The sequence below is a fragment of the Schistocerca gregaria genome, chromosome 3 (genome assembly GCF_023897955.1).
Source record: "Schistocerca gregaria isolate iqSchGreg1 chromosome 3, iqSchGreg1.2, whole genome shotgun sequence".
Taxonomy (NCBI): Eukaryota; Metazoa; Arthropoda; class Insecta; order Orthoptera; family Acrididae; genus Schistocerca; species Schistocerca gregaria.
Window position 1 is genome coordinate 357,973,286 of NC_064922.1, and position 12,624 is coordinate 357,985,909.

Genomic DNA, 12,624 nt, shown 5'->3' on the forward strand with positions numbered 1-12,624 from the left:
GTGACTGGTGAGCAATAGAACCAGTACTTTATCCTTGATGGAAAGTGTTAATCTGGAATAAGCGTAACGTTAGGAGAGGCGCTGGGAAGTGTTCATAAAGTACATAAAAAATATAAATGTTTATCGTATTTTTTATTTCCATGTCATTTGTGTAAGGGATATTCTGGGTTACTTGGTCGGAGCCGGCCGCTGTGACCGAGCGGTTCTAGGCGATTCAGTCCGGAACAGACCTGCTGCTACGGTCGCAGGTTCGAATCCTGCCTCATGCTTGGATGTGTGTGATATCCTTAGGTTAGTTAGGTATAAGTAGTTCCAAGTCTTAGGGGACTGATGACCTCAGATGTTAAGTCAAAAAAATGGTTCAAATGGCTCTGAGCACTAGGGGACTTAACATCTGTGGTCATCAGTCTCCTAGAACTTAGAACTACTTAAACCTAACTAACCTAAAGACAGTACACAACACCCAGTCATCACGAGGTAGAGAATGTTAAGTCACATAGTGCTTAGAGCCATTTGAACCATTTTGAACTTGGTCGGAATTCTAAAGGATGCGATGAATGGCAACCTCCTTTAAACGTTGTAGTGTAATCGGGGTGATATGCTGCTCTTCTATACGAGGCAGCGAAACGACATGCGATGAAGCGAGGTCAATTGTACAGATGGCGAATGGCCGACTTAAGTTTACTTTGAGAGTTCTCAGAAGGTATAGTGTACCTACAAAAAGATTTCGCGCAAAAGTTTGTACTTCCCATTCTTTGGTACTGTTCGAGTGTTTTTGATTTCCACCAGGTGGGAGTAAAGGAAGACATCGACAGTATTTAGTGACGTAAAGTAAAGTAATGTCGTATGGCATGAATGGCTGGGAGACGACGAAAGGCAGGTTTACCCACCTAATTGAAAAGGTTATGCCTATCCTTTGCGCTCACAGAAGCCTTTCCTTCGCGAAGTATGAGAACTGTGTGCGTAAACGTATCTGTTATGTCTAGGTTGCTGCAGTGGGTATGTGTTGGAGATGATAGAGAAGGGAGAGGGTGAAATCCTGTGCCGGCACATAGCCTACTCGCGAACAGCAACAAGGGGGCCGCCGAACTTAACTTCCTCATCCGACGGACGGATCGCAATCAAGAGTGTCACATGTCCTCACTTCATGAGACACTGCGGAGAGGACGTCGAGTCTGGTGATCAGAAACTTTACGTCACCACCTCCTCTTCCCTTTCCGTGGTAATACTGGCAGTGAAATTTTTTTCCAACACTGGAAATGGAACCGGCTTACCTCCTGGTTGAGTGCCACGACACAGGCGTGCGTTAGCGACCGCGGCCACGGAGGCGGGCATGAGGCGGGCATTCAGCGACATATTGCTGAATTTATTAGTAGAGAGTCGTGTGTAGATGGGAAGAAGAGTGGCTGGAATCGACAGAGAGTAAGTTGCGCCTAGTAAATTTAACAACGCGCCAAGGTGTACCTCCTTCATGCCACTAAGACAGGATGAAGTCCTCCTCATTCATCTTCGTGTAGGACTCAGCCCCAAGACGCGTGACTTCTTGATCTGAAGAGAGAACCCTCCCGTGTGTAGTGCTTGTGGCGTTCAGTAGTCAGTGCGCCACAGTTTAGTGTAGCTAATTTACTGATAGATTTGTCTTCTATTTTAACTGGCAGCGAGACGAATGTGGTACGGCGTTAAGGTTCTGCGCAATGGCCGACTTGTTCCCTAAAATTTTATCGATGAATTTTTAATGTGATATCAGTGAGTTTGGCTCGCAATGTTTTTTTGGTAAGTAATGAGCCAGATATGCATTCCTGTGTAATTATTGCAGCTTTCTTCTTGTATCACTGGCGTTTTAGTTGACACTTTTAGTAAATTTGACCGTATTTACGCTAAGGTTGTGAGATGATGGAAGACTGCGGGTGACGCTGTGTGAGACAGGGAGAGAGTAGGTGTAATTACGTGAGACATACTCTTCCTTGTTTTAAAACATTTGAACCTCATTCATTTCTAGAAATTTTAGTAGGGGATGTGAGAATCCTACCGTTGAGCGCCCATAAAGTACAAACAAATATATATACGCGCGTGCGCTTCATTTGTTACTGGTCGATTATTCGATCACTGAAAGTGTTATGGAAACACTGCCGGGAAACACGAAGCACGCAGTAATGTTAAGGAAATTTGGACAACCAGCATTCGCGACAGACTATGAAGTGCACAAGGCCGAAAGAAAAGAGATGAGGGCCCACTGAGAGGCATACAGGATATCGTCTTCTCCATGTTTCATACGCGAGTGCAACAGAAAAGGACGTAGTATTGCCCTGTAGTGGTAGGGATTTTCCAGACCTGATTCGATACAAAATCTTCCATCAGTGACAATACCACAATTATATCGATATCTCTTTAATATAGGAACAAAAGTATCTTTACCAACAGTTTGGCAAAGATTGACTTTTCTACGTATATTAAAAATTTGCTCTAACAATAATATACTTATTTAGGATAAAAGGTGAAATACTCGTATATAGATTCTTCTCGTAAGAGCTTGCAAAAATTGATAAATACAACATAACAGAGTCACCTTATAGAGAAGTAAAGTAAACAAAACCTGCATCATGACTCCTTGTAATCAAGCTCGTCGTCCTTGTTTCCTTGCAGGAAATAAAGAATGTACATGTAAATAAACAGCGCAGTACGTGAAAGCTTGTACGTGTGTTAGTTGTTAAAAAGCTGGAAAACGGTAATGCTATATGAAGCCGTAGCCAAGCTTGTATTGTACTGTATTGCATGGAACTGGGGACCTAGAAAAGACGAAGAGGCTTCTTCGTCCCTGTCGTAGCCCTCAGTGGTTCACAACCCCACAACAGGCTACACAGTCCACACTCAACCCCCCCCCCCCCCCCCCCCCCCGCCGGTAATTATGGTGTTCGCGTTCGTGGAGAAAATGTTTGCGCAGCAATTGCCGACATAGTGGAGATGAGGAGGAATAAGGGGAACAAGCCCGCATTCGCCGAGGCAGATGGGAAACCGCCTTAAAAACCACCCACAGACTGACCAGCACGCTCTTTCGGATACACCCTGTATAGTGTTTGCCATTAAAATCGCAATACAGTGAAGAAAAGCAAACGATGAATTTTTGCTTATTGTGTCTACACAACAAGGTGAGAAGAATACTCTTAGGGTATACGGGCCGCGAAAGTTAGCACACAGAGCTGCACCTCTGGCACGTCAAACAACAAATGCAAGCAGCAATATCGCGGGACAAGAACCCGCTTTCTCGAAACAACATGATGCTGTGTGTCGGGTTCCTGCTCTGGGTGGCACAAGCTTCACCTTTCCACGCGATACGTAACACGATTTTTTCGCAAACAACAAAAAGTCAAATGCCTTTTCTTGAATGTGAAACCTATTGCGTAATCTTTGTGTTTACCGACTTTTGTGGATTCTTTTTAAAGGAACACACCACCATTTGACTATTTTATTGTTTATTTAAGCACAACCCATGTTTCGGCGATTTATACCATTTTCAACTACTTGATTTTTTTGTCTTTACATTGCAGGACACTTAACATGTTTTCAAGCTCAAAGTCGGCCATAAATTAAGAAAAATATTAAGCGTATGGCTAACTTGGAGTTTGATAACATGTTAAGTGTCCTGCAATATATGTTAAAGACTTCAAAGCAGATACATGAAAATGGTATTAAAGGCCGACACCTGGGTTGTACTTAAGTAAACTGCTAAACAAATGGCGATGCGTCCCTTTAAAAAATACTGTATGACTGTAGCTCATATACATGAAAAATGTTCTATACATGTAGGTAGAGGATTGTACGCGGCTCTCCGTGACGGTGCACGGCGCGTGTTGCAGGTGTGCAGCCGGTGGCGCGACGTGCTGTACCGGTCTGCGCGCTACTGGAGCGGCCTGGTGCCGGTGCTGCGGTGCCGCGAGCTGCGCGCCGCGCTGCCGGGCGAGCGCGCGAGGCTGTACGCGTCGCTGCTGCGGCGCGGCTTCCACTCGCTGGCGCTGCTCGGCGCCGCCGACGAGGACGCGCTCGACCTGGTGCACGCCTTCCCCGCCGCCAGCAAGCACGTGCACTCGCTCAGCCTGCGCTGCTGCAGCATCAGCGACCGCGGCCTCGAGGCGCTGCTCGACCACCTGCAGGTGGGCCCTGCGAGCGACTGCGCCTAACACAAACATGGCACATGCCAGTGGACGGAACGTCTTTCCAAGTTTCGATTCGTAATACCTACCGCGGCGCAGTTCCACCGTGGGGCAGGTGTGTCGGAACATGAAGACGTACACTCCTGGAAATTGAAATAAGAACACCGTGAATTCATTGTCCCACGAAGGGGAAACTTTATTGACACATTCCTGGGGTCAGATACATCACATGATCACACTGACAGAACCACAGGCACATAGACACAGGCAACAGAGCATGCACAATGTCGGCACTAGTACAGTGTACATCCACCTTTCGCAGCAATGCAGGCTGCTATTCTCCCATGGAGACGATCGTAGAGATGCTGGATGTAGTCCTGTGGAACGGCTTGCCATGCCATTTCCACCTGGCGCCTCAGTTGGACCAGCGTTCGTGCTGGACGTGCAGACCGCGTCAGACGACGCTTCATCCAGTCCCAAACATGCTCAATGGGGGACAGATCCGGAGATCTTGCTGGCCAGGGTAATTGAGTTACACCTTCTAGAGCACGTTGGGTGGCACGGGATACATACGGACGTGCATTGTCCTGTTGGAACAGCAAGTTCCCTTGCCGGTCTAGGAATGGTAGAACGATGGGTTCGATGACGGTTTGGATGTACCGTGCACTACTCAGTGTCCCTTCGACGATCACCAGAGGTGTACGGCCAGTGTAGGAGATCGCTCCCCACACCATGATGCCGGATGTTGGCCCTGTGTGCCACGGTCGTATGCAATCCTGATTGTGGCGCTCACCTGCACGGCGCCAAACACGCATACGACCATCATTGGCACAAAGGCAGAAGCGACTCTCATCGCTGAAGACGACACGTCTCCATTCGTCCCTCCATTCACGCCTGTCGCGCCACCATTGGAGGCGGGCTGCACGATGTTGGGGCGTGATCGGAAGACGGCCTAACGGTGTGCGGGACCGTAGCCCAGCTTCATGGAGACGGTTGTGAATGGTCCTCGCCGATACCCCAGGAGCAACAGTGTCCCTAATTTGCTGGGAAGTGGCGGTGCGGTCCCCTACGGCACTGCGTAGGATCCTACGGTCTTGGCGTGCATCCGTGCGTCGCTGCGGTCCGGTCCCAGGTCGACGGGCACGTGCACCTTCCGCCGACCACTGGCGACAACATCGATGTACTGTGGAGACCTCACGCCCCACGTGTTGAGCAATTCGGCGGTACGTCCACCCGGCCTCCCGCATGCCCACTATACGCCCTCGCTCAAAGTCCGTCAACTGCACATACGGTTCACGTCCACGCTGTCGCGGCATGCTACCAGTGTTAAAGACTGCGATGGAGCTCCGTATGCCACGGCAAACTGGCTGACACTGACGGCGGCGGTGCACAAATGCTGCGCAGCTAGCGCCATTCGACGGCCAACACCGCGGTTCCTGGTGTGTCCGCTGTGCCGTGCGTGTGTTCATTGCTTATACAGCCCTCTCGCAGTGTCCGGAGCAAGTATGGTGGGTCTGACACACCGGTGTCAATGTGCTCTTTTTCCCATTTCCAGGAGTATATAATCCGCTCCGTATAGTCACATCGAATTATTTCGCACATGCAGGTAGGCAACCCACTGAACGTATAGCCATAACGGGGTGCCATCGCGGTTTCTCATTCAATTGGTATTAATGACTTTAGTGGATTATAAACAAATATTGACGTTTTTGCGCCACAGATGGTACCTATGTTGACCGCCTGTAGTGTGACTTGAAAATTTCCATCGATATTCCTTCCATTCATATGCAAGTTGTTTCCGTAAGAGCGTGAAAAAACGCTCCACTGAACAATTTGGGATAGGGAACTTGCTGTCGGATAAGCCAGCTTAAGGATATATGCAAGTAAACTTGTTTACGGTTTTATCTAAAAAAAAAAAGTTGAAATGTATGTGAATTCTTATGGGACTTAACTGCTAAGGTCATCAGTCCCTAAGCTTACAGGCCGAGCGGTTCTAGGCGCTACACTCTGGAACCCCGCGACCGCTACGGTCGCAGTTTCGAATGCTTCGTCGGGCATGGCTGTGTGTGATGTCCTTAGGTTAGTTAGGTTTAAGTAGTTCTAAGTTGTAGGGGACTAATGACCTCAGAAGTTAAGTCCCATAGTGCTCAGAGCTATTTGAATCTAAGCTTACACACTACTTAACCTAAATTATCCTAAGTACAAACACACACACCCATGCTCGAGGGAAGACTCGAACCTCCGCCGGGACCAGCCCCACAGTCCATGACTGCAGCGTCCCAGACCGCTCGGCTAAGCCCGCGCAGCGGCTTTATCTAACATTATTGTTTTCAGCTTATTTACAGCTAACACACGTACAAGTTTACACGTACTGTGCTGTTTATTTACATGTAAATTCTTTGTTTCCTGCAAGGAAACAAAGAGAACAAGTCAGATTACTAAGCAGTCATGATGCAAGTTTTTTTCTTTTTTTCTTTTTTACTTTACTAGTCCATAAGATGGCTCTGTTGTATCGTATTTACGTTTTCCAATGACAGAACGCGCTGTGAGTCAATGACAGGTCCATTCATTACTCAGTGCTATTCAGAGACGTACATTAAAATACGATGGAGCAGTACGGGTACAGTATTTCCTGGTCGCTGGACTGCAAGGGAAGGTCCTATTCCACGGCTTGCGATGTCACCTGAACTCCTTGGTTGATTGGTTGGTTGATATGAGGAAGGGGACCAAACAGCGAGGTCATCGGTCCCATCGGATGAAGGAAGGATGGGGAAGGAAATCGGCCGTGTCCTTTTCGAGGAACCATCCCGGCATTTGTCTATGCGATTTAGGGAACCCTCAGAAAAACTAGATCAAGATGGCCGGACTCGGGTTTGAACCATCGTCCTCCCGAATGCGCGAGTCTCCTTGATTATTTCCTGTGCGAATATCTGAAGTCACTTGTGTATGAGACCCCAATGTATACAGAGGTGGAATTAGTTGCCAGAACTGTAGCTGCCTGTGGTGTGACAGACATACTCGTATTTGTCAGGTTGCGTCTTAACCTCGTTCGCCGATGTCACGCTTGCATTGAGGTTGATGGCCGTCAGTTTCAGCACATTTTGTAAGATACTATAAAAATTCTAGTTCATTGTGTCAGTGATGGCATTTACAGTTAACTAAGCTAAATAATAGAGTGCACAGTAATGTGATTCTATTACAATTATCTCCTTAAGCTGGCTTCTCAGACCGCAGGTTCCCTCCTTCAAATTGTTCAGAGGAGCATCCTTTATGTCTTGTTAAGTTTTTTCACGCTCTTACGGAAACACCCTGTATGTCTTCTAGTTTCCGCACATTCGTCTTTCGAAACCTCACAGGTACTTACAAACAACCGTGTATATTTTGAACGGTTAGTGCCTCAGAGTTTGTAATTATTTCAAACTAGCGGTCTGCTCCAACCTATCATGGTTAGCACTAAGTGTCTACAACTCGATGACTTTTCTGGTGTAGCAGTAATTTTGCTTACGGGTCACAGCGTGGGGTTAATAATGTAACAACGTAAGGTAATTGAATGTCGCCATTTTCGTATTCTGAAATGCCTTAGGCAGAGCATGCCAGGATAGTTCTCCACAGACACAAATGTGACCTGCTTCATATTTAATTGGCTTAGGGGTGACATCTCGTGGCAGTGATGGGAGCTGCGAACCACCGCACTACCCGGTTTCCCCAAACTGCAGCGCCATTTTGGCGCGAGCTATAATTTCTGTGCGATTTTTTTCTCATGTGTCCCTTCACAGCCTTTAAACATTAACTCTGTATCAAACTATCTGCTCTAATCATCTTAATACCTGAAACATTCTACATTGCAGGCTCGTTAGAAAGTCTGCAGTAGCTCGCACTGGCTTCCCCCGCGTCCAGCGATCCTGATTTAGATTTTCCTTGATTTCCCCAAATCGCTTCAGACAATTGCCGGGATGGTTCTTTTGAAAGGACACTGCCGCTTTCCTTCTCCATTTATTCCTAATCCGAGCTTGTGCTCCGTCTCTACCGTAATGACCACGCTGTAGACGGGACATTATACACTAATCTCCTCCTTCCTCCTCCTTCATGATGATTAGAAGAAAACAACACTATTTTTGTCCACTATTCTGCAAGGAATACGCAGAAAAACACATAGTATAATAAATGAAAGAAAAGCGCTTTTCTTCTTGTAATAGACATAGGGGTTAATGGAAATGAGCAGAGTCGAAACACTGTGGTCTGCGTTTTTTCCTAAAGGACGCCGGATCCACGACGGTAACGAGGAGGTACACGCTGTCAACTGCATATAATCAGCATTGGCGGCAAATTCATATAACGTAGTTGTGTTCAGAGACTCGACACCACAGTAACAAGTGTCTGAACAATGAGGGTTAGTTATAGAGAAAAGCACACGAAGGTGTGTATTTGCAAGTGCAATTAAAAGTGTTGTTTACGATACAACTGAGTATGCTATTTGCGATCTAGCAGAAAATATATCTTTTGGAGTATGTCAGGGATGGACAGTGACGATGCATGGATTTTTTTTAAAGTGAGCCGTGCTCTTCTGTGGCTCATGGCAGAGTCATTACATTCCGTATATATTCTTACTTCCATTTGCCTATGTATCTCTTCGTCCTGGTAATATCAGCACAAGAGTGCAAATGTGGACGGTATGCTGTTGTGTGCCTTTCTTGAGGACAAAATATTACATTTAATCAGGGTACATGATGTTGACAACAGTAATACCAACTTTTAAGATTGCATTCAGTATTGCACAGTTACGTCTAGGATTTGTTTCTCAAGAAACGTTAGTTGTACGTTAAAAGTGACACACAGCAGTTCTGACACGTTTCCTGATTAACAGTTGGCGGAAATGCTTCTGTGTTTTGTTTTACTTAATGCAGTGGAACAGCGGTATAAGGACGCTGTACTGAGCTGTTTCTGTAGTAACGGCAGCCTGAGCACAGTACTTTTTATTATTGCAAGTTTTGTGTTGTTAGTTTTGGCAAATGCATATTACATGCTCTTTCGTTGTTGTGTAGCTAATTTTATGGAAATAAAAATAACTAGAGCAACAAGCCGAATAAATCACCATTACATCATTAGTCTGCAACGAGCCACCAGAGACCAAAAACTGAAAAAACATCCCTGAGCGTACTCCAAAATTTTGTCTCAGTTTGGGTGTCGCAGTTCGGGCTCACACTCGGGATGCCGTCATCTATCAGACTGAGTCGTAGCTTCTGGGTAAAGCCGGCTCATGGGTACTGCGAAGCAGATAAGAAGTTTCTTCGTTCTGAGTCACTGCTATTCTTTGGAGGAGTGATAGTGCCTTGGGTATTTTGGGCCTGAAAGTAACTGCTGTCAATTTATAAGAATCGAATCGGGGCTTATGTGTTTAGTGTTTGCTCGAAGACAGAGTTTCTGCACACTGCGCTGATCAATGGACGAGGTGTATGCTGTCAGCGAGAAGAGAATCTGGAGGCCGCTATTCGCCGTGGTGGATTGGCCCTCGCCTTTCGGTTGTCTGCGCAGGGGACGCGGCGTTCGATGCCATTACATTTGGAGGAAAAATCATTTAGAATCGGACTTGTTATACATGAGACTTCTTAGGAAGTAGTCCTGAATACACTGCAACAAGCTGTAGCAAATAAGTTAGAAAAGAAGGTTCAAATGGCTCTGAGCACTATGGGTCTTAACTTCTGAGGTCAACAGTCCCCTAGAACTTAGAACTGCTTAAACGTAGCCAACCTAAGGACATTACACACATCCATTCCCAAGGCAGGATTCGAACCTGCGACCGTAGCGGTCGTGTGGTTCCAGACTGTAGCGCCTAGAACCGCCCGGACACACCGGCCTTCATAAGTGAACAGAAAGGCGTAAATGACGTTTGATTTTAAAATGGGGTAATAGTTGCAGATATTATTATATTCCAATTTTTTTAAAGTTATAGCTCTTTTTGAACCTACTTAATTCTGAACATTTGTATTTTAGCAAATGGTTCAAATGGCTCTGAGCACTATGGGACTTAACATCTGAGGTCACCAGTCCCCTAGAACTTAGAACTATTTAAACCTAACTAACCTAAGGACAACACACACACATCCATGCCCGAGGCATGATTCGAACCTGCGACCGCAGCGGTCACGCGGCTCCTGACTGATGCGCCTAGAACCGCTCGGCCACTCCGGCCGGCGTATTTTAGCAGATTCAACTGTAAAACACCGAACTGTTTTTAATTATCGTTACTTGTCCATCTGTTTCTGACTGGCCAGCTTATCTGACTGCCAAGTGCAGCAGCCGTCAGCGATTCTAGGTAGCCTGAAGCACTTCGTCTTGGTACGAGCAGTGCAACCTTATGTAGTTATCTATTTCCTTTCTTATTTTAGACTGTTATCAACATACTTTAACGGATCATATCTTACCCATAAAATAGTGTAATGTGAGTATTGCACATAATACATAGTCTGAAAAAAAGTGAAGCATGCAGGAGGGGAAGAGGAAACTAGATGATACCTCATGGGTTGAGAGGTTATGTAATGCTATTTCGGTGATTACAAAATCGTTTTAAATTTACAGAGAACTTGAAATATGAGCCCACTTATCACTATGATGTTCCACACCGTCTAGCTTTTATACATGCACTGATACGATTGGGAAGGGTGTCATAAAGCCGTTGTATCCTTTCCTGCACCACTGAGATGAACATGACCTCCGATATGGTTCCCCACACGTTCTATCGGGGACAGATCTGACAGATCTAGCTAATCACGTGAGAGGTCACACGGACGCAGGATGTTGGTGATGTACCGTTGTGCCGTCAGTTCCTTCGTTCACTACCAGCCATAAACTGAAGTCATACATGATGGCTCCCCATGCAATGACGCCAAGTGTAACAAGCTGTGCCTCACCAAGAGCAGTGGAAGAATTGGTTCTCTCCCCAGGTTGCTGCCATACACGTCAACGATGGTCATCCGGAATAGTGCATAACTGGGATTCACCGCTAAACATATTGCGACGCCATTCACCAGCAGTCCATAATCCCCACTCACGGCACCATTCCAAACGCAGTCGTTTGTATTGTGGGGTTAATAGCAGCGTAACTTGGTGGATGGTAATTCCTTAGTATGACTGCTACTAGTCTCTGACGAACGGTGCGGAAGGACACAGAATGTTGCAGGGAGTCCATTACTTTTTCTTGGATGGCAGGAGCAGATTTGAAGAGGTTACAATGTGCTTGGTGCACAATGCGGCGACACACCCTTGCTGTGGTCAGAAGTGCTCGACGGGAACCTTGACGACGAGTATGCATGCCCTCACGTTCCCATGCAGTTTAACATCATCCAGATGTCACATTCCGATGCTCCAAAAATCTTCATATTCCAAGATTCTACCAGCCGACCATATGGAGACCTGAAAACGCTGTGGCACACGAGTACGTGGCATTCCCATGACTTTCACACTCATCACGCAACATCTCACGCTGTTCGTGCACTTCATGTACCGTAGCGTGCCTGGTAACAACGCTAAACACGAACGAAACTAATGCACTCTGGGAACCGTTTTACCTGTCCCAGAGAAGTGAAACACCAACCATTTACATATTCGCCGGTGCTGTGTAAGTGAACACAGTTATGTTGATATCCGACCAAGTCTTCACCGAGCTTCACTTTTTGTATCAGGTAGTGTATATTAATATGAAATTTCAAATGTATTTGTGTTTCTCTGCGTTGTGCTCCTTAAGGAAAGTAAAATAAGCAGAAAAGAAGGGCAATCGAAGAAGAGAAAGATAACCATTACTTGTATGGAAAAAATTACATACCATCCTTTGGTCGTCAGGAACACATATTCAGGGTGAGTCACTAACTATTGCCACCAAGAATAACTCCGAAACTATAATAGGAGCTCAAAAGTTTGTGAGACGAAAGTTGCATGGGACAATGGGTGCAATAATATGACGTTGGTTTTTTGTTGCTGGGTGGGGTCGCTTCACAGATGTGAAGGACAACTTTGTTCTTTTAAATGGGATGCTATAGTTTGGTACTTATTTTCTGATAGCGGCTATCGAGACGAATCCAATGACGTGTAACAGTAAGGTCTTTGAAGGTCAACGAAGGTCACAAAGGTGGCATGAACGTCCATTTAGAGAAGGTGTTCGAAGTGATGACCATTGGTATCAATGCAGTGCTGCAATCTTATTATCATGGATTGAGTGGCATTCCTTATCACATAGACACTTACTGAAGCATATGCTTTGAAAATTCTCTTTGGCATATCCTTCAGGTGTAGTTTGAACATCTTTATAAACAATGTCTTTTACGAATACCCACACGAAAATATCCAGAGGCGTCAAGTCTGGCGAACAAGCCGGCCACGACACATGACTTCCGCGTCCAATACAACGATTTGGGAATTGTCTCTGCAACTCATTTCTAGCCCTCAGCAGAAAATGTGCCGTGCACCCATCTTGTTGATACCA

General features: G+C 46.0%; 1 protein-coding gene across 1 annotated transcript in view; it reads left to right on the forward strand.

Moving 5' to 3' along the window:
* LOC126354038 (F-box/LRR-repeat protein 16) overlaps positions 1-12,624 on the forward strand; it is a 766,827-nt gene that overhangs the window by 215,830 nt on the left and 538,373 nt on the right. The window contains exon 2 of the mRNA XM_050003382.1: positions 3,855-4,148. Coding sequence (XP_049859339.1) covers positions 3,855-4,148 — 294 coding nt within the window. The remainder of the gene's footprint in view (positions 1-3,854; positions 4,149-12,624) is intronic.